The 25036-nt window shown below is 26.3% G+C and overlaps 1 protein-coding gene across 4 annotated transcripts in view; it reads left to right on the forward strand.

Moving 5' to 3' along the window:
• The window catches only part of LOC107165213 (uncharacterized), a 160080-nt gene that overhangs the window by 35636 nt on the left and 99408 nt on the right, over window positions 1-25036 (forward strand). For 2 of the 4 annotated variants that reach the window (XM_089227569.1, XM_015513353.2), the window contains 2 exons: window positions 4982-5136; window positions 19384-19501. In XM_089227569.1, coding sequence (XP_089083695.1) covers window positions 4990-5136; window positions 19384-19501 — 265 coding nt within the window. In that variant the 5' untranslated portion in view covers window positions 4982-4989. The remainder of the gene's footprint in view (window positions 1-4981; window positions 5137-19383; window positions 19502-25036) is intronic. The other 2 variants (XM_089227570.1, XM_089227571.1) reach the window with 1 other exon arrangement.

Here is a 25036-nt window from a genome sequence, read left to right on the forward strand (position 1 = left end):
AAATCACTATACATAATTATAGATATGCAATTATTTATTTTATGGAAATACTCACATGATGTTGGTAGGTATGTATAAATCTATCAAATTATATTTAGGTAATTATAATATTTTATGTATTACTAATAACTTTGAAGATATATTTTTACTATCCAATATAGTAATATTATAAAGTACGAGAAATAATTTTGTTATAGCTTATAATAATTAAAAATGTATATTTTATATGTCATAATTATTGATAATTATAATGAATGTTATATTGCCTAATTAATTAATTTTTTTTTGTTTTAGATATTAGTTGTGTATGAGTTAACGAAGACTTTAGGTTAATTGATTAGTATTTATTGCTTAATATTTAATACTTATATAATTTTTATAAAGTAGATATTTGTTAGTTTATTACTAGGTTTTATTTATATTTTTATACAGTGGTTAGTCCACTGGTTACAGTAAGAAAATATAAAAATAGCTAATCCTAGTACTTTTAAAAATTATCAAAAAAAAAAAAAAAAAATGTATTAAAAAATTGGATAATCAAACGTAAAATAATGATATTTGTTGTTATTCAAATAATATTGATTGTAAAGACTAAAAATATTGTACTATTATTAGAATTATTATTTCCTATCAATAATGAAAATTTCAAAATTATATAATATATGTTTATGTTATTAATTAATTATATTTTTACATATGTATTTTTTTTTTATCAACAAAAATTTATCTTCAGTGACATAGGCCATTGGGTTTTATAATTATATATTATATATTGCTATTATAAGTTAATAATAACAATAAAATATGATATATTATGTGATATTGTTTGTAAACATAATAATTTGTAAGTTAAGAAATCAAAGTAGTCATATAAAATATTTTAAGTACTTTGAAGTACTTTGAAGTACTATTGTAAGCACTTATACAAATTGGTCTGAATTTCGTTAACGATAGTAATCCATTTTAAAAGTGATTATATTGGTATTGTAAGAGCTAGATACCTTTATACTTTTGTGTACATAACAAATGCACAATTAAATCAAATATTCATAATGTTGTAACATTTATAGTATTAAAATATAATGAACAAAGAACAATGAAGTTTAGAAAGTGTCAAAATTCGAAATAATGCAATTGTATTTAAGTGCCATAACTTTAAATATAAATCACGAATTTTTCGTTTATGCAAATTAATCTAATCATCACTAGTGTTGAAAAAAAATGTGTACAAATGATATACAAATTTTAAATCTTGTAACCATAACATTATAGTAACGTTATAATAAATTTAAGATCCTGATCATAAGAAATCAACTAATCTTATTACAGACTAGTTGTTGGACTTGTAACAATTTTTTTTTTCTAAGATAAAATTTAGATTAAAACACGTATTTGTGTATAGTTTCAAAAAATATGTTTATAAAAATATATTATACATAATTGTGAAAATGTCCCCATTGTATAGTAGATGTCAAATGTACTTCGTCATTCAGTAGATAATATTGTAATTAGTGTGTTCCATTTTGAATTCAGGAATAAATAATAAATATTGATCAATGCATACGTAAATTTATACAACGAAGTATATTTCATTATATAATTAATTAAATAAATAAGTATTGGTATTTGTAATTTATTTTTATAGATTTAGTTAATATTAATATGGTTTTTTGAAATAATTTTGCCAGAAAACATTGTATTTATTATATTATTAATTATCATAGGTACACATAAAGTTTATACCATATACTATTATTTTATTTTTTTTACTCTCGATAACGGCAAACAGGAAAATCCAATATGAGAGTAATAGGTAAAAAATTTCTTACGTAAATTCTTACAAATTAAATGTGTAATTTCCTACATGGCAGTAAAACTACTATATTATGGAAGTATGGTATACGGAAAAAATTACTTGTGTTGACAATAAAAATGAATTTATTGATAGCAAAGTGTGTTTCAGTTTTACTACTAGAATATTATTGAGAAGTAAAAAAAACTTCTATTTAAGTGTAGGCTCCAGAATATCCATGGGTATTTCTCAGAAATCGATATAATTATATTTTGTTTTTATCATCCACGTCATATCTATGCGAACGAGTATTTTCTGCTATGAAGAATATAAAAATTTGAACCTAGTAAAATTTGTTTGAATAATATTGAACTTGATTTGTGTATAGATGTTTAAAATTTCATGTTTTATTCCGAATAGAAGAAAGAAATCTGAAGGTTCAAGCATCGTATTCATTTTGTAAAGTTAATAAAATGTTCAATGTATATTTTAATACACCTATAAAGTATTAGTATATACATGGTGATCCATTTAAGTGGGTACACTAATTATCACGAAAAGTATAACCTTTTTTTTTATTTTTCAACTTTTAGGTTTATGATTTTCTAAAACCGTATAATATTAAAAATTTTTTTACTCTTATATTTACTGGTGATACCACTATCAACTTTTGATTTTTAAATCATAAATATAATAAAAATATCATGAACTAATAAAATAATTTTGATCATGAATTTACACATTATTATTTTTATTTTTTGTTTATTGGTTTGTGAGATAGAGCTCCTCAAAGTATTGGTGGTTTTTACTATTTTTCCAATAATTTTAAAGACCAAAAGCTATATAGTGATAAATTCGATATCGCTGAATCCAAGGTTACAAAATAAATAATAATTAATTAAAGATTACTATTGCACTTTGAACCCTAATCAATTATTAACTTATCGACTAATATAGTTAAATAAGATTTATTTTGTTACCTTGGATTCAGCGATATCGAATTGGATCTTGGTCTTTATAATTATTGGAAAATAGTAAAAACCACCAATACTTTGAGAAACTGTATCTCACAAACCAATCAACGAAAAATAAAAATAATAATGCGTAAATTCATGATAAAAATGGTTTTATTAATTATTTGATATTTTTACTATATGTATGTTACCATTTAAAAATAAAATATCATACGGTTTTAGAATATATAAGCTTAAAAGTTAAAAAAAAAATCAATAAAAGTTAATACTTTTCGAAATAATTAGTGTACCCACTTAAATGGATCACTCTGTATAAGCTTTTTATCTAATTTTTAATTAGAATTGTTTTTCGGAATTATTTGGAACGTTACCATATATACGTTATCTTATATAATATATAATATATGTGTATTGTATTTATTTATTCGTATGTGTCATGACAATTTATAAAAGAATTAAGTACGCTGTCAAGTAAAAATGGTCGGAAATTCCTGACTTGGATAAAGTTACATTGATCTTATTAAAATTACAGATGTAAATATACATGCACGTGTAAAAAAACATGTTTTTGTGTGGGATCTTAAACAAAACATTATGTCGTATGATATCAAAATTGTATTTAAAAAAATGAATTCAAATCCAAACGTGTTCAAAGACACCTTGATTAGCGCTAACGTAACTTCTCAAGATGTAATTACTTTTACACAAGCTGATTTATATACAACTATTAAAACGGAAATTATAAAATAATGATACATTGTTACCTACAAACTTATTTTTGCAATCAAATAACTATCTGTCATCACACTATTTTTATACATTCCAACTTATTATTTACCACCATTGTTGTTCATAAATTGACACATGTTAATGCATAAATGGATAGATACGATACCTATTTTATGCTATTATAAAATTATAATTTTTGTTCGTAGCAACGACTTAAATTGAAATTGTATTTATAAATAATGGATATTCGTCTGTTAGTTTGATATCTAGAAACTAGAAATCTACTGGACTGTTTTTAATAAAGGTACGCCTTGACCTATAGACTCCTTGCGACCTGGAGGGTGTTTTAAGCTTATTTTTTCAACTCTTATAGTCTTATAGGTAACTAAGGGTAACATAAATTTAGTTTTGGGCTTACGAAAATGTATTTATTTATTTTTGTAACCTAATTTATAAAGTTGTCTCATAGTTCACATGCAGATTACAAATGGTTACGAATAATAAAACATTTATCTTAATTATATATTTTTTCATTCGCTTATACGTAGTATGATTTTTGAATTCTAATCACACATTTTTTAATGCCTTATTATCTGTCAATAAATATTAAATAACTACTGATTATTTGAAATGAACTCAAACATTTGGTAGATCAACCAGATATGCAATGACAGCCAGCAGATCTGCTGAAACATCTAAAGGCCGAAACGAATGCCGGGATACTTAGCGGATAAGGACCTCTACTTTGAGAGATGCTGAAATAGGTATCTGAAGAGTGACTCGCATGACGCGAATCTGAACGCTTATGACAGAGTCGATCAAGAACAATAATAGATCTCAATAAAGCGGAATTAAATAAATTATGATTATCCATTATTTCGTTTATTTAAATGATTGACATTGGTTATATACTAGCCGTCTCTTAATAGCAAATTTTGGTATAAGCAATGCCAGATGGGATAGCTAGTATTTTATTGAATATACCTAATATATCTATTAGTGAGACGTCTATAGAAAGTTGGTCCCAAAGTGCCGCTAAGTGTTGGGTAAATACTTTTGATATTATAAGTTCAAGTACTATATTATGTTATCCTGAAAATTGTATAAATGGTTATTGACTTATTAACACAGGCATTTTTATTTTTAGCCATAATATTGTTTGTTTTGTATTAGTTTGATTTTTAATGAATATTATATTATTTGTAATATAATATATGATATTTATTTATCTGAAATAGAAATAATTCTTCCAATATAAGAAAAAATTATCACAAATTATTATTAACTTTTGAATTTAGTTTTCATTATTGGAAAATTATTAGTTAATTAATAATTTCTTTTTAAGTTTTGACTTGTTTTATAACATTGAATAATATCAGATAATAAAAACTTTTTCAAGAGTACCTATCAAAAATTAAAAATAAATTAAAACTATTCACAAATTACAACCTTACATTGTTGTTATAACTTTATATTTTTATTTTAGCAGGTAATATGTATCGACGACACGAGTCTCTCATTAGTCAGGTGACCAAAACAGCAGATGACGTGCCTATGATCGTGACTAGATTGGCGAGCACTGAAAAGAACGACATTGATTACTATCCTTTTTCACAAGTACTGCGAATACGTGTCCTACAGGTAATATTCAAGGATTTGGATACATATCAAAGAGGGATGTTTATACGGGGGTTAATATAAAATCTTTTTTTTATCATAAATATATAGTATATAGAAACGCGCGAATGCAATTTATACGCGCAGATGATATGTGTGTCGAAGATTATCGTGAATAGTGAATTCAATATATAAAAGGGTTTTTAATTTGGAAATTGAATTATTGGAATGAAATTAATTTATCGCAAAAATAATCTCAGATTTAAAACATTAGGTAGTAGTTTTTGGGTAATTTTTATTGGTTACAACAATCAATATTAAATGTTTACTATAAAATATATCTTTTGATTTAACTATGTGTTATTATACGGGGTGTTTTTTCGTAATATTCTATGAATATTTGATAACAAGAATAAGTTAAATTAACAAATTAATGACACTGATTAATTTGAATAATACACTATTTACTATTCTTGTTTGAGAAAACTATTATTTGTTTATATTGTGGAATATAAATTATACAACTAAATTCTGTTTTTTCATCTGTAATCTATTGCTAATTAAAATTTCAATTTAATGGCATACGTTTTCTTATAAATTACTGTTGATAAAATAACATTTAAGTATATTGATTTTTCATGGAAATAATTAGGGCGATACGAGCCTTCTGGTACATAATAATAATAAACAAAATAATAATATAACGATGATATTTTTTTATTGAAATGTTACGTATTGCCAACCATTATCGTGTCGATGTACTTTTTGTGTAAATAAATGAAAAAACAAAATAAAATATTACGAAAAATGCTCATCTCAGTTGATAGTAGTATTTGATAAAATCATCCAAATATTTAATGAAACTTTCATTTCATCGAAGAAAAATGTTAGCTGTTTGAATTTTATTTTATTTTGCGAATGATATTATTGGCAGTTTCTCTAGTTTTAGATTCTGAACGAAGTGATGAATGTATTGATTTTACAATGATGTGTGTTTTTTTTTTTTTTTTGTGTCTGTGTACAGCATAACTAGTCGAAAATTACTTCGATTTCAAACTTTGGGGGTGGTTTCCGATGTAAAATTGAAGATCCTTGGTGCATTATAGAGGTCAAAAGTAAACATTTTCCAACAGTTTTCAAAAAAATCGAGAAAAACAAAAAAAAAATGACAGAAAAACGAGAATTTTTACGCAAAATCAGTTTTCGACCAAATCGATTTTTTTATATGGTTGTAATTCAAAAAATAATCACTTTAAATACTTGAAATTTTCACCAAATGTTTATGTTAGTGTTCTATATATACAGTTTAATTTTCAAAAATTTTTGACTTTTTTTGAGTTATTTATAGACCACTGAATTATTCGATTTTTTTGAGAATTTTTTTTGAAGTGTCGGTAAAAAAATGTTGGACGACCAAAAAAACTTGAAAATTTAATACAAGGTTCCTTATGAGTTTTTCTTATTGTAGCTAAAAAAAATTAATAATCGTAAGTCACAATTTTTTTTAATAAGCTTTTATAGTTCAAAATTTTACGAAATCTGTCGAAAACGCGAAAATTTGCAAGTAATTTTGAAGTTGAAAAATCATAAAATTTTTTGCGTTTATAACTAAGGATTAAAAATACAACACTAAGTTCTCCATAAGTTTTCCTTCAAGTAGCTATAGAGAAAACTCGAAGTATCATTATAGAAAAAATTTTAAGTGCGTTTGAATTTTAAATTTTTACGAAATAGCGTAACGATAACGATTTATCCTGAAACGATTTTAAATATTTGTTATTATTCAAAAAGTATAAGTCCTAGATACTTGAAAATTTTACTAGTTATTAGGATTGGTATTTTCTTTACATGATTAAATTTTCAAAATATTTTGACTTTTTTTTAGATATTTATAGACGACTGAAATTTTCAATTTGTCTGAAAATTTTTTTTTGAAGTGTCGATAAAAATTTTTTGGCCCTATCAAAATACTTGAAAATTTAATACAAAGTTCCTCATAAGTTATTCTTAAAGTGAATAAAAAATTATAAGGATACATAGGCATTATTTTTTTTTATTAGCATTTGAAGTTCAAATATTGACAAAAATTCGTCAAAACCATGAATATTTTTTTTTTGTGTTTGTCATTACGTTTTGGGGCAGTAAAATTGCTTTGACTTGTAACTTCAGTACCTTGTTAAACCAGAAAGTGAATCTAGTTGATACTTTGGGGGATAAAAAGTAAAAAATTCTTAATATTTTTCTAAATAATCGGGATAAATAAACTAAAAATTAACGGAAAAACAGGAAATTTTACGTACAATCAGTTTTCGACAAAATCGATTTTGATTTTCGATGTAACTTTAAAACGAACGACCATTGATACATGAAATGTTCACTGAATGTTTATATAAGTACCTATATTCTATCCACCATGAAATTTTTAAAAATTTTGACTTAAGTTTAACTATTCATAGGTATATGCAATTTTCGATCATGATTAGTTTTTTTAAAATTAATATCGATAACATTTTTATTTTGTGGGTAGAAAATATTGAAGATTTAATACAAGGCTCTTAACATATTGTTACAATAGCAGTTGAAAAATAAAATAAATTCATAGTCACAATTTTTTTTTATAAGCATTCAAATTTTGAATTTTGACAAAAAACGTAATAACCACAAAAATTCACAAATTGTTTTATGCTAGAAATTCATAAAAATTTTTTTTTTTAAATCTAAGATTTGAAAATTTAATACAAGATTCCTTACAAATTTGTCAATCTTTATCACAAAAAAAAATGTCCACCGGAAATTCAAATTAAATTTTTATTAGCATTTGAATTTCAAATATTGACAAAAATTCGTCAAAACCATGAATATTTGCGAATTATTTTGTAGTTCAAAATTCATAATATTGTTTGTATTTATATCTAAGGTTATAAAATTTAACACCAAGTTTCCCATAAGTTTTGCTTCAAATAGCTATAGAGAAAATTTGAAGCGTCATTAGTCAACATGCAATGTTTTTGGAAAAATTGATTAACCATGCCTTGTGCAAAATGCGTCCTAATTGAAAAATAAAATATTTGTTTCAAAATAGAATATATATGACAATATTTAAATATAATATATCCTAGACTGACAAATCATCTTCGTTCAGAATCGTTTTTCGTATACAATGATACCTATCATTGCATTCAAATTTAATCCCATCCATTACAGTAACCTACTGTCATAGCGACATCCACGACTTACCCGCTTTTTTTTTTTTTTTATTATTATTAATAATACCCTCAGCAACATGGGCCTTGGGCTTACATTGCGAAAATTCTAAATTACAGAAATTACAAAAATTATATATATATAAGTTATATTAAATGTTGGATATAAGATTGACAGCTGTGATGAATTGAGAGTGATTGCATAGAGTTTCTGATAGTAGTTCGGATAGGTTGTGGCTTCTTCGGGTACTGTTGTGGGTACGGCATTCCGTGAGTTTATGGTTTATGGTGACTTAGACACTGCAGGTTGTGCATATTCGGGGTTCTTCTTTGGACATAAGGAAACTGTGGGAGTTTTTCATGTGTCCAATTCTTAGTTTGGTTATTTTTACTTCGAATTTTCTGTGAATTTTAAAGGGAAATGCCCAATTATAGGTTTGATGTTTTATATGGTTTAATTTCGTGTAAAATAATCTTTGTTGACATTTCTTTTTTATGAGTATTCGTATGTTACTAGAGGAAATGGTTTGTGTGGGCGATGATATTGAAGATGTAATAACATTTTTGGCTGCAAGATCAGCGAGTTCGTTTTCTTTTATGTTAGAACGTCCAGAGATCCAAAAGAGTTTGATGTTGAAGTTATTATGGTATTGTAAGGTGTGGATTTTATTTTGAATATATAGGCCAATGTCTGAAGGATTATATGTGTTTTTTATATTGTTGATCGAACTGAGATAGTTGGTAAAGATAATAGTGTCTTGTAAGTGATAATCGGGTATTATCTCGAACGCAATTGACTCAGCTGTGAATAAATACTGAGCAGGTGTAGGAACGTTTATACATGAATTCCGCGTTATCCAAAATTACTGCAGCGCTCGACACTGCCTTGGCTTTTGGAAGCACCCATGTACATTTTTTCACTTGTGGTGTTTTGTATTGTGTGAAAATATTCTTTTTTGTAAATAGAAGAGGGTGTGTCATATTTTTTGAATATGGAAAGTCCAGTGCTGGTTTCGATGAGATTTTTCCATTAAGGGGTCAGGCAGGTTGTGCTGGTAAGTATTTTGGACATATCAAGATTGTTCTCATGGAGTAGTGATGGTAGTATTTGAAATATTGGTTTGAAGTCGAGAGTGGGAAGGGTATTTGCTAATTTTAATTCGTGATTCAATGTTATTTCGAGTCTTCTTATGTCAAGAGGGTGTGAATTTGCAAGATTATAGATACTGGGTATTGGACTTGAACGGTAAACGCCAATTGACATACGAAGACCTTAGTTGTGGATTGTATCTAGTTTTTTTAATATTGATTTGGAAGCCGTTGTCCAAAAGAAAGATCCGTAGTCGAGTTTAGAAAGTTTAAGTGACTTGTATATTGTTAATAAAACTTGAGTTTTAGAGTCCCATGATGTGTGAGATAACACTGACTATCTCCCAATATGCGGTCTTCCTGTTTTTTGAGTACTACCTAACTATAAATATGAGTATAGTATGCGGTCTACCAATTTTATGTGTTATATCTACCTATAGTAGAGAATCCCACATCATTATTATTTATTAGTTTATTACCTACTATTTTAATATATTATGTTTTATCACTATTATCTTATTTTTTCATAATGATATATAATATTTTATCATATAGCAGCTAATAACATGTTAGTCGTTATAGTGTCGTTTGTGGTGAAACACCTTTTTTAAATTTTAACTGAACATTTTTTTAAACTTAAAATGCTTGTAAAAGAATTTTATAAAAAAATTTTAACTGAGGCCTTGAGTGTTAAATACTTGCAAGATGTCTATTACCTTGTCCGAAACAATTCGAGTATGGATGTATTTCCCGTGCCTAATTAGCGACGGGTCGTGCCGTACCACACCATTATTATTATTATCATTATTTAATATTTGTTGATATTTTTATTTATACCACATACTCTCCGTGTTGGTCTCTGAAATACTACGATTTAGTATAATAACCACGTCTATTCTGGTAGCCCGCATTTTCAGCGGTAGATCGCTGAGACAACTTTTGCGGTAGACCGCATATTGGGAGACAGCCATAACATTTTTATAACATTGAGACGTGGAGAGATTAAGTTTTTCAAGTTGTTGATATGGTGGGTCCAGGAGCATTTTTTTGTAGAAAGTATTGCCAAGTATTTTAATTGTATTATTATTAATTATTATTTATTTATTTATTAATATTTGGTAATCATCCATTTTTATGTTAATAGAGTTTTGATTTCGCTTACGAGTAAACACTGTGCATTGTGATTTTTTTGGTGAGAAAGTGAAGCCAGATATCAGCGTCCATTTAAGATTGTTGATGGCTTGTTGTAGGTGGGTTTGGACAGTTGCTAAGCTCTTGCTACGGCAATAAATATTATAGACATCTGCGTAAAAGGTAGAATGGATATGAGGAGAAATGTTCTGATGAGTTGGTGGAGAAATATATATTGTTGTGTTTTTTCGGTTCCTGTAATGAGCGGATTTTGTTCCACATTATATGGGAATCAGTCTGAGCATCTATTTTGGAGGTAAGGTTTCAACATATGTTATGGTTTTGTTGCTTTTGACCATGAATCATGTTTTAGCTCTGAGTTATTTTAACTTAATGTGGTCCTTGAGAGATCTGGTTTTTATAAATGTTTTCAGTGCTTTATTTTTTAAAGATATATATTGTTTAATTTCATTGTTACACCACGGAACTGGTGTTTTTTTGGAGGTTTTAAGTATCCGATTGTTTTTTTCTGCAGTCTCTATGGTGATCTTGGTAAATTTGAAGACTGCTTTTTCAATATCTATATCGTCATCCGTGAATTCAGACGAGTTGGTTTTTTCTTCGAGAAGGTTTGAGAATAAAGGCCAGTTAGGGCCAAGTTTTATTTTAGAGTAGATCGTTTGATATGCATTAGAAATCAATTCTATACAGTTTGAAAGATGATCATTGATCGCTATTATATATTTCATTTAATATTTGCCAGTATAATCTTTGTGATATAGTAGATGTGGAGTACGTTAGATCGATAGCTGAGAGGTTTCTATTGGAGGGATTTATTCTAGTATGATCGTTGTTATTAAGTATTACCATGTTATCTTGTTCTATTAATTTTTTTATAATTTTTCCTCTTGTATCGGTTTTATATGAACCCCATGTAAGACTGTAGCTGTTAAAATCCCCGACAATAATGAAGGGTCATGGCAATTGTTTGATAATATTTTTTTTTAAATCTGTAAGTGTAAAATTGAATTGATTTGAAATGTAGATATAACAGAGAGTGGTTTTTTTTCGAGAGAAACGTTTCTCCCGCCCCACCCGGGGTTTTTTAGTAATTGCGGGGGCGGTATTTGAGCAGGAATTCTGGGGATTGCGGCAGGAATTGGCAGGAATGGAGCACTAAATATTGGCTTTGGAAAAAAGTTAATTTCCGACTAGGGGTGGGGCTGGGGAAACGTTTCTCCCGCCCCACCCGGAGTTTTTCAGTAATTGCGGGGGCGGTATTTGAGCAGGAATTCTGGGGATTGCGGCAAGAATTGGCAGGAATGGAGCACTAAATATTGGTGTTGAAAAAAATTAAAAAATCAAAATGGGTGGGGTTGGGGAAATGTACGTAATATTATGGTCGACGATACTCTTACTGACAAAATATATACGGAATCTATTGTTTGATATGCACGAAACGAATTTTATGTTATTAGGTGATGTAAGATGGCTGAATGCTTTGATATATTCGATTTGTGGGATGTCATTTAATGAATTGAAGATGATTGCTTAATCTTTTTTCGGGAAGGATGTGTTTACTGTTGTTTCTACGAATGTTTTATATGTGATAGGTTGTGGATTGGGTGGGTGACATGATTAAATTAGAGTTGTTCATGATGGAGTATTTAGGCGAGGGTGGTTGTTGTTTCCTATTTGGTTATGGGGGCCGTAGTATAACAACATACCTTCTTAATTGCAATTTGCAGGGTGTTGCGTATTGCGTCGTATGTGATATTGCTACCGGAAGCTAAGAAATGCGATAAGCGAAGACCGAGGCACACGTGTGTATCGGACGGAGGTTACACACGTACTGACCTTCTCTATTGTTTTGATTGTATGTTTGGAATTCGTTTCTTTATTAGTTTTTCTCACATGTGTTGTGCCACTTTTTATAACTGTCTATTTTCTTTTCCCTTTTAAACCATAGTAAATTGTATTATTATTGGTCGTTTCTTTTAATATAAAAATTATTTCACAAAATTCAATATAAAAAACCCTAACAGGATACGAGTAGGTATCAAGCTGATCATAAGATGTTTGTCACTATTTCCTATTCTTACTACGTTTGGGAAAATGTAGTTTTGTATTTTTATCATACATTTGAAAGCAATGTTAAACCATCGTAACCTGAACGAAATCTGGATAACACACAAATTCTGACGTTTCATTAAAAGGCTGAGCAATTGATTGTCAAACACAAATATAACGTCTTTAAAGTATTAAGTACTAAAATATGCATGATTTTTAAAAGTGTAAAATATTAATTAAGAATTCTTTCTTGCCAAAAACTGTTTTAAAGGTGAAAATAAAATAATTTACTCAGTTTGCTAAAAAAAAAAAAAAAAAATGAACAATTAATTCAAAAATTAATTAATAATTTTAACAATTTTATATAAATATTTTACAAATTGAAAAATAATTAGTATATCTATATTCTGCAAATTGCAAAATGAGAAAATAAATTGTTTTGTTTGGTGTATCGTACATTGCTATTATTGAACGTGATTTTGAAAGTTGTAAATAACGATTTTATGTAAACGTAAATTAAACATATTATTAAATATAAACAATAAACATTTAAAAAAAATTATTTATAATACTATATTATTGGATAAAAAAAAAACCTAAACATGATTTAACTTTTTTAAGCATGTAGGTATACGTAAATATAAGTACTTACTACAGAAGGTATTTTATTGTTGGCACTCATCTATGAACATTTATGTACCAAAATATTCACTCTAATAAATTAATATCCTTGTGTATTTATTTATTAATTATAAGTTATGTAAACTTTTATTAGTAGTAACAAATTAATTTTGTGTTTTTATAAAATGAGCAACGAATATTCAATAGCATGAAAGTATCTCTATATTTCTTCTCAAATTAATATAATGGTGATAAGTAATATTATCACCAATAGGTATCTCAAATATTAAATTTTATTTTTATTGGACGGAGTAACGCTATTTTTTATTGCTATCTTCTTCGATACTACTGGACCATCTTCATAAAAGGATGCATGCATTAAGTATATTATTATTTATAGATGCTGTCATTAAGTAATTATGATTAATTACTCATCTAAACAATAAAACATGTCTCGTACGGTGACACTTGACTGACCAATAGACGTATACAGATAAAACTATGACGGCTATAGAATTTAAACTTTAGTATAGTATATTCGTACCAAAATGCAAGGATGCATTAATAAATTATTTTTAAGAATTCACATAAGGATTTTGATTTGGTAAACAAGTTTATAATATTAAAAAAGATAAGTTTTAAATTATATTATATTTTTAATTTTAATTTTCAATATTATACGTATCTAATATTACCATATGACCACTACGAAGTAGGTATTGATCGACAAGGTGGGTTACCAAAAATATAGCCTAAGACGATACCGTCAACAAGAACGTAATGAGCCTGATCGAGAAGACACTAAATATTTAACTAATGAAAAACTAAAAAGAGAAACAAATATATAACAATTTAATTGAGTAGTTTACATATTGATCCGACCACTGATATTTTTGGATATTTGTCTACTGGAACACCTAGTAAATTAAAAATTGGATTAATATACAATAAGTCAATAACATAGGTAAAACATGCATTTAGTTGCTAAAAAATACGTTAAAATATAGAACAAAAATGAAGAAAAATATTCCACTAAAAATTTTAAAAAAACTTAATTTTTAAACCATTCCGAAGTCTTACATGAAACAATGATGTGGTATTAAAAAAATTGTAACAAAAAACAACGCAACGTCGCACTCAAAACATTTAATCATTTTTCTTTAGGAAGTGTTATAGAATAATCTTAAATCTTAAATCTATTATAGGTGCTGTGGCACTGTTGCAGTTGGTACTCAAGGTACGTATATGACATTATGACGTATATAAAAATAATGATAATATTATATAAATTAAATTACTATACCTATAGTATATAATAACAGAAAATTAAATACTATTTTTTGAATAAATAATAGTATATTTTGTTCTATTATGAAACTCCATTACTAAAATATATTATAGAATATGTATTTTACATATTTATAGTTGAAATATTCATTAATATGCAAAATATGAAGTAATATACAAAATAAAATAACCACCATTTGCTTCAAAATAACGTGATTCATGGACATTACAAACAAAAACAGTAAACAAAAGTTCGAAAATAAAACACCAATGCAATATAAAATATAAATCTTAGCCGTAATAATAATAATAAATCAAAATTGAAACAGATTTTACTTCATAAAGTATAAGGTAAATCACTTGAGCTGGTATGTAAACACGAATTGCCATGTTGAATTTGAAAGCGGTTGTTGTAGCAATCTAATATAAATTAAATTTAAGTCATTTTGATCAGTTTTATTTTTTTCTCTGTACCTAATTGTTTTAGACTTAATGTCTAAATGTCTTCCTTAATGGGAAGTATATTTCCAATCTATTGGTTTAAAATGATATTCTGTTGTGTAAGAAAAAAACAATTTTCAGAGCAATACAATTGAAAGTTTTATATAGCATATTGCTCAATAAGAAAGTGAGTTTAAGATGTTATTTAAAAATTCGAAAGCATCCAAATTGAAATTACATTTTGAATATATCCTACAAAAACAAATAAAAACGACAAAACTTGCTTCTCATGGAATTGTTTTCCAATGCGATTTTAAATTACAATTGACATTTAATAGTTGGATAAAGATATGAAGTAGAGGGTCACCTATCGAATTATAGGCAAAATACGGTCTTATAATAATTGATTTCATATTTAATTTGACTACACGTTTATCCAAGAAGCAAGTAACCGTTATTTGTATAGACAATAGCATTTCCTATTTTTTAATTACCAAGGTATGTTTAAACTTTATTGACATATTTTATATTTACTAAACATCTCAGTTAGTAAAATTGATTAATTTGAACACATTTTGGGTGTATAAATGATAAATTTTATCCTTAATAATAAAACTGTTTACTATTACTAATAGTTTAAACATTATAGATCATGTTATGATACAGAATAATGAAATTTTCAAATTCACTCAAATTCATTGTAGCGATAATTGATCATCGACAATAATTGTTATCATTAAACATCTGAAAGGGCATTATGCAATGACAAATCTCTTGAAAAACTATTCTTTGAAACTATTCATTCTGATATTTCATTTACCTTTTTAACGATATAGTTTGTAGGTGGTTTTTCATTACTTAAAAAGAAAGAACTGAACATATTGAAAAACGAGATGTTTAGAGTATCATTCAATATAATTTGTTTCATTTACCAAACTTTTTTCTATAGAGGTGTACCTATAACTAAAGTAACATTCAACATTTAATATAGATGTTTTGCTATCCGAAAAAATTGCCGTATTTTAATATTATTTTTAAATTAAACTTATAGGTATTATTAATAATTTTATTACAAGCAATAAACCGGTAACTGGATAAGTATGTGTTTGTTGTAAATTATATTGTTTATCCGTAAGCTTTTGTGTATAATTTATTTCTTTGTTATATCATGCAACTGGCATTTCCGTAATTGTTTTCTATTCACGAATTTGGCAATAACAGTTTAATCACGTCCATATTACCATCTAAGAAACTTGTTTTGAACTTTGGCAATACATTCTGTGCTACTTCCAAGATTTAGAATCTAAGTTGTGGAACGTGTTTGTATTCCATTGATCGAGTAATTATTTTAGGGGTTAAGTATACTCAGATCTTAGTGTCACATTAAAAGCTTGATTATTATTATAAAATGAGAAAATACATTTTGTCGATGATTATATATGATGTTTATTATATTAACAAAAAGCTAAGAAATTATTAAAAATATGTTTATTTTTTTATAAACACAATTATGGAAAAAAGTATATTTCATTATGTTGTACGAGTATTATTATATACATTATATTATTATTATTTTACTGTATTTTGTAATTCAAATTTACAAATATCTTGTTTTGTTTTTGGACTCTGGCCTGTATTATTTTAAAAATAAAAATATGTTGTATTCTTGGTATTTTTTTTTATGTGTACTCATAAAAAATATACTACATATAATTTTTATAAAATTACATTTAAAAAAAAAGCATATTATTATGTATTAGTAATTTGGTTTTTGATGTGTAAACATCTATATTCACCATTTCCTTGAAAATGTATGACTGAGTATTTAGTAATTAAGAGCAAACAAATGAAAATATTTTACCACAGAATACGAAACGTATTTTGCTAATGGCTAATCTCGGAAACTATAGATTGTTATTGCTAATGTCTATATATGACATTTTATCAATAGATTCTATGAGACTCAGAATGTGTTTTTAGCTTTTTTTTTGTCGATTTTTGTGCAGTTTGTTGCACATGAATTTCGTTATTGTTCACAAAAATCGAATATTTTACGGTTAAAATTATTAGAAATATGGCATATCACTAGAAAAGCGTTTAGATGTTTCACATAGATCTTGTGTGTATGTCATTAGATCGTTAACAGGAGTGCAATTTGTTTAGTATAATTCAAGATTATGTTATATTTAATACTTGCAGGGTAGATAATAACTTGAATATTTTAAAAATATAACAATATCATTTGAGTTCCTAATTTTTAAAATAATGATGTCAATTGAAAATTTTACATTATAAAATAATACACACATTAATTACCAATGATGTTTAAATATTTTGATACTCTATTAAATAAAAATCTTGTTTATATTATGTATATTATTGCCATATTTTGCAACGGAGCCTCATTAATATAATAGCACCTATAGTGTGTATAATGTATATTATATTCTTTTATTCTTTAGCTTTGAAAACATTTTTGTTAAAATTTTTTTTTGTACATAAAAATATCGCTTGTACGTAGGAATTATTTAAAAATTACACTTATACAAAAATAAGTAAATACATTTTAAAATTTTTATAAAAAAATCATATAACATTTATTTTATTTTATTAGACTTATAAGTTTTTACAGTATAAAGTACCTATTAAATATTATAATATATATAATTAATATTATATAAGTCTCAAAAAAAATATAAACATTTCATGATAAAGCTTGATATTAACAAATACGCATTTTTTTAGAAATGTTTAAATATACGAAAAAAAAAAATAATAACTTGAACAAAATCTCACACATTTTTAGACATAATAAATAGATAACTTAATGTTATTATGTTATTAATTTTTATACTTATAGGTAATAACATTATATAAAGAAGATAGTAACATTGCATATTTCCACTATTTCATTATATTTGATTATATGTATGTTAGGTACAAAAGTGAAGGGGAGCGATGTGTAGTCAATCAAAAATTATTATGTAATGATATAATATAATATTTATTTTTGACATTAATTAAATATTCATAGTCTTCTCATTTCATTTCTGGGCCATTCCGTTCTTGTTGGTGGTATTGTTTCTGGCTTTATAGGTTTGAGGACCTATGATTCCACCTTGTCAACCAAATCTGAGTATATTATTATTATTATAAAAACTATGGTGTTATAAATAAATAATATAATATCTATCTTTTTTTAAGATTATATACTTGTTAAGTTTCTGCTATAACTAGCTAATGTCACGTTAACTCTATCCAATTATTATGATGACTATTTTATACTCTGCAACCGTAATCAACGACAAAGATATAAATATACAAAAAAATTAGAATTTCCGTTTGCTAAAATAAAATCCGTGTATGAACCTAACATATTTTTAAATTTCAAATTTTGAAAAATAACTTATTAGTGTACCTCTTTACATTTTAGAACAAATCATAGATTGAAATTCATTAAAATTACAAGAGGGCTAACATTTTTATCATAAATTTATTTAGTATTATTTCATAATAAATTGATATTAAGTACTTTACAGACTAAGCTATAGACTAGGCTGTATTGTATGTTCACACCCATTTTCTTCTTCATTAAACTTAAAAAAATAATAATAATCTTTTCCATAATTTAATTGTAAAAAAGTTTAGTAACTTTAGAAAACACTCTTCTTCCTCAAATGGTACAAAAAAAAAAAAATCAAAAAATCATCAAAGTATATTAATGATATTAATCTTTTTTAAACTTAAAAATTACCAAAATCAAAATTTGAATAAATACATGATAAAAGAAAAAAAATTGAATGAGCATGGGAGGTGAATCACTTTATATATAATGAGTATATTACATTACTGTATTATATAAAAAAAAAGCATTTTTAGAGAATGTTGTACATCATAGCGGTATTGATAGTGCTTGGTACAGGTTTTATTTCCTTGTTTTTTTTTTTTTTTTTGCTATACATTGTATTTTACATGTGAAACATTCAGCATTGTTGATTATCATACGATACAAAAACAATACATGCCAAAATAACATCGACACTTTATTTGTTTCTTTTATAAAACACACGTTTCTAAATCATTTGTAATCGATAGCCAGTCCAAAATCCAACCATTTTCGGACCTCCGTGTCCGAAACCAATGGAGTTATTGCTTTTGGGATAACGTTTTTTTCTATTCGTTTTCTTGCTGAATAAATATGTACACACGAAACCCTTACATAAACAGTTGCAAATATTTGAACACTAGCTCATATTGACTTCTTTTCGTTGTCGATTTCAATAAATTTAATGTGCAGAATGAACGCTTTTACATCCTCTTAGATGTCCAACAAGAGTATCTTATATCAGTGATAAACGTATTATATTTTGTAATTCAATGTGAAATTTATCAATATACTATTATTTATCGTTACTATTCTTGCCCGCAGATCGTTTGTGGTATACTTGCAGTCGTCATGGGCAGCGTGGCTTGCATAGAAGAGAAAGGTTCATTTGGCAACCTCGGGCTAGGCATACCGACTGGACTCAGTACCGTACTAGCTGCAGGTATGTATTATGATTCTAGGCGTAATAAATATCTTAGATTATGTACTACTTCGTTTTATTTTCATCGTGTAGCGTATTATCGTAGGTTTATAGTTTGTATAATAGAATATCGATAATATTAAATATAATATAGATTATCAAATATGTATATTATAGCATCCAGAAATATGGCCATATGGGGTTAGGATGACAATAATTCTTAGTGATGTATAACCATATAGGTAAACACTATATGATTTGATTTTTTTATAATTTAATAGTTTATTATGTGAGTAATTATAAAATCTTTTATTTTTAAATGGTAAACAATTCACTACCGATATGTTTCATACATACATTTAGCAACTACCACAACAATTTAGTGAAGACTTAAGTAATACGTACCTGCCAATACTATATGCCATCAATTATAATAACGTATTATAAATTTCAGTTAGTATTATAGTACAATACTTTTTGTAGACATGTAGGAATTACTTAATCATCTAATAACATCAAAAATAGTTGATATAAAGATAATACATAGATATGGATTAAATCACAATGGTTTTCAAACTTTGTGTGTTGATGACCCAAAATATTTACCCAATTTTCATGCGTCCTTTTTGAAAATAATGTTCAACATGATTCTACCTCTCCATTCCCTTAATTTTTTCAATTACCATAACTAAAAGAAAAAAATTATCTTCATTTAATTTTTTTTTCACTTATATTAAAACATTTTCTTATATTTGCGACCCTATGGTTGAGAACCACTGTCATAGATTGATAGTTGATACATAGTATGATAAGTATTATTAAATGTAAATGTCTGGGACTTCAGTTAAAATAAATAAAATAATTTATTAATGAATAAATAAATAGTTATAAAATAAACCTATATTTTCTGTATTTATTTGTTGAAATAAATAATAGTTGGGTGATTTTTGTTGCTTAAATGTGTCTATATTACTGTAGATAATTAATCTCTATTATGTCGATCCAACAACATATTTTGTCATTCAGTTCTTTTGGAATGTCTTCATTAATTAATGATGTAAAATAGATGAATTGATTTTTTTCAATATGTGTATTTAGGCTTATATTTAGTTTTCATTTTCATTCAGAATTCGCTATGCATAAATCTACAGAAATTTAAAAATGTTTGCATGCCAGTGTGGATGATTTTAGTTTTAAGTGATGTTATATATCGAATTGAAAACAGTAAGCATATGTAATATGTATTCATGAATTAACGTTTAATTTATTTGAAGGTAATAATACTCCATATAATAATTCAGTCATTATTCTCAGGCTTCAATTATAATTACTATCTATATGGCTTAGGGGTATTTAATAATGATGAGTACAGTATATATTAGTATTAGATTATAGATGGTTCAAGGGGATTTAATACTGCTTTGGATTCCGTACGTATAATTTTGTAATTTCTGCAGACATAAAAATATGTATCGTTAAATAAATGTTTTAGAAAATCGTCGGGACTTTCAACTAGCTCTACGACGAGAAGACAGTAATTCGCATTTTGCCAATAAAAATAGATTAGTTAAGTAGTTACAAGCACTTATAGCGCAGTCCCTGCTTCATATTCAGCAACTAACTCCTTCATCCTTGCTTACAAAAGTTATCTAAAGTCGAATATAAACAATATTCCGAAGTCTTAACTGTTGTTTCCCGAGATTTTAAAACTGAAGATTTTGTTATTTTCAAAATAAAAATAGTATTGACTTATTATCAGCCAAGAACAAGTGTCAAATGATATAGCAAATATATATGGACAAAAATTATTAAAAATTAGCTGCTGAAAGTTGAGTGCTTTGAAAAATAATTTTATAATAAATATTCGTTAAGAAAAAAAAGTCCCAAATTGTTACGAATAGTTTGCGTTTTAAAATAAATTATTGATTTGAAACAAAAATTAGGTGCGTTATATTATGCTCCGATAAAATAAACCATTCAAAAATTGTGATTATTCAATTAGTGCAAAAAAAGAATTTTTTTAATTTTTCACAGGGGTTCAACAAATTCAAGTTATGTATCGTCAAAAGTAAACAACAAATTAAGATAAAAGTAGTTCATACAAAAATAGTGTGAACATTTTAGTATGAAACGATAAAAAAATGTACGATAACAGTAGGATCATGATTTTGGTTGTTGAAAACGAGTTTTATTCAGTATGTTAAAATAAATATATATGAGTTTATATAACCTACATAGAACAAGAGACAGTGATTTACAGTCCAAAAAATGCGTAATTAATAATTAGTTATTATTACTTATATGTATAACCTATTTATATATATAATTATATATTTTTTTTTTAATAATAATAACAGTTCTGATTAATTATTGAATAGGTGCGATTATTTTATAAAATTGTAATAGTTAATAACAAAAACTAATACATTCCACGCGTAATATATGATGTGTATTATTTTAGAAGTGAAATTTATATCTAAACTTAGAATTCCACGCAGTTTATAACTTTCAACAAATACGTATTTCACATCACTTTTCTTTGACAACCGTCGGTATTTATATTGTTTATTGTCATGTAAACGAAGTTGTACAGGATCGGAAAAGATAAAGTTAAACCTTTTTCCATAAATTTATGCGGAATAATAGGTTGAGGATTATAATACGTTATAGGGACGCATAATACATATTTCATTATTACATACATGTATTTCAACAAACCTGCAGTGATGAGGTCAGCAGCTGGAACGTTGATGTGTAATAATGCATAAATAAATATAAAAAAGTACCATCGTATAAACAATAATTACCTGCATAATAATCTAGAAAATAATAATATGTACATATTATAATTAAATGTTCATTATATTATTACTCGTAACTTTGAAAAATTCACGTAAATGTTCCATAAATTTGTTTTGACATTTGACGGAGATCTCCAACCCATGAATTAAACTCGCTAAAAGCTGTGTAAACTTCTCTTAAAAATTTTATAACCAATGCAAGAAAATATTATGCACATCTTGGCCAAGTGAAAGATTCGATGAGCAATATAGAAAGTTAATTTTTGTTTTATTTTATGTCCTCTGGATAGATTTTCAACTTTTTGCTTTTATTTATACTTAACTTTTAACTATTGACCCTTAAATATTTTATAGCTCTCACATAAAAACCATTTTTGAAACAACTCAAGAATACTAAAACCTTTATAGGTACTCCATCTAGATATTTTTGTTATAATATTATTTTCATTTAGAAATCGCGTTAGAATTAATTATGTTTTTCCAATAAAATATAAAAATTGTATATATTTAAATTTATTACTTGACGCTTTTGCGTAATTTTTTCCATTTCTCAAAAATAATTAATTTGTTTTCAATTTTTAATCTTACACATGGTCGGCCAGCCGTTACTTCATACACGTTATTATTCAATAATATAAATTGTTTAAAATATTCTTATGGTTTTTTTTTAAAGGTTTCTATAAATGGCGTAACCGTTTTCCGCCAAATTGACCCTAGCCCGTTATCACCATGGCCGTTTTCCGCCAAAGGTTATATTTCCGATTTCCACCAAAAAAAATAATAAATTATTATTGAGAACCCCTGAACTGAATCCATCAGCCAGTAATGATTACGATGTACTCAGTACATCTACTGAGTTTGTCAAAAAAATCTCTTTTTCTTTTTTTTTTTATAGTAAATAATTTGTATAATAATGTATTATTTGGAAAACAAAAATATTGTGATATTTAATGTGTATTTTTATATAATTTTAATTTTAATAATAATGAGTGATGTTTATACTCATAACAATTCGTATATAGTAGAGTAGTAGACTATGCTTTAGAAAATACGCTGGGTATACCTAAATAGTCGAATAATAATACTTTATAATAGTCGTAAGATAAGAATTAGATAATATAGTTTATGATCAATATCTGTGTGAGGTGAGCTGGCGCGTGTATGATACAAGGTGAGGAGCTTACATGGTATGTGGATTCAGTTCAGGGGTTCTCAATAATAATTTATTAATTTTTTTGGCGGAAATCGGAAATACAACCTTAGGCAGAAAAAGGCCATGGTGATAAAGGGCTAGGGTCCTTTTGGCGGAAAACGGAAACCCCCCTATAAATTCAAAGAAGTAGAATGAATAATTTTCAATTAACTACTTTAATAAAATAATATTCTACTTACATAAATTAACAAATGTCATTCATATTTATCTATGATAAACAAAAACTGTTTAAAATATTATTATATTGCATATAGACAGAACACATTTTGAACATAGTGTTTAATTTGTAAAGTAAAACATTTATTAACCAACACGCCTTAATACTGGACATATTGAAATTCCTCTATAGTATACGCTATGTAGACGTTTCACTGTATACCTTTAATTATCAATAAATCCTATGATATTTTTAAATATAAAAAAAAAAACAATCTATGTTTTGAGAACTATAAAAAAATTTTTTGAATTTAGTAATTTATTCAAACTGTATAACATTTATTTGTCTTGCATTTTAAATAAACGGGTTTGATTAATATTAAAAATTATCTTAGGTACTTGTTTAAAACTGATTATAGGTTGGTACCTAACAAATAATTGTATTGTAAATATGTTTAATTTCAACAGATATTTATTTGAAGTTCGAATTTAATCATACAATGGACGTAATAACTAATAAGTAATAAGTAATAATTTTATGTCTAATAAACAATACAACTACAAGGTAATAATCATTAACCTAAACATTGTAATAATTTCACGGTTTTCATAAAATCCGCTCTGCAATACCTATATACGAGTAGTTTATTAACTCCAATGTAAATAATAATATTGCTATTCCACGATTAAAATTATTTTATCCTTAATACTTTAATTAAAATACAGATTCTGTAATATTTTAGCAAGGTTTTGAAATAATAATAATAATAATAATAATAATAATACTAGGAATAAAATAATTAACAACTTGTTTCATAAATTTTTTTCAAACATTATACTTAAACCTTTATCTTGTTAAATTATTAGATATTATTAAACTTGTACAAAAATAATAACTGCTTATGGGATTTAGATTATACACAAAGTTATAGTATAGTATAGTATAGTCTTAATAATGTAAATTAGTAATATCTACATATTTTATTGTATATGTGAATTGTCATTGTGACTATTTTTTAATTTCTAAGTATGACTGCTTTTCTAGAGTTTCATATTTTGTTTTTTTAACAATGCTGCAACATATTTTAAATACACAATCTGTATAAGAAAGTACAGTAAAAGTATGAATTGAGGGAAATTGTCCATGGACAATTCGATAAAAATAACTATCATTGGTTATTGTAAATGGTTGATCGTAGTTCGGTCACGGTAGAGGTGGTATTCAAATCACGACAAAAATTATTTACAGTGTGGTAGAATTTATGTTTGTGATGTAAGCATGCATTAATTATTAAACTATGGAATGACAGTTGGATAAAATTAAATAATATATTATGTTTACAAAAACAGAGTTCTTACCGTCATGTTGTAGGCTTTGAGGCTTCA

The sequence above is a fragment of the Diuraphis noxia genome, unplaced genomic scaffold, assembly GCF_037042655.1.
Source record: "Diuraphis noxia isolate RWA-SAM2 unplaced genomic scaffold, SU_Dnox_SAM2 contig0004, whole genome shotgun sequence".
In the NCBI taxonomy this organism is placed as follows: Eukaryota; Metazoa; Arthropoda; class Insecta; order Hemiptera; family Aphididae; genus Diuraphis; species Diuraphis noxia.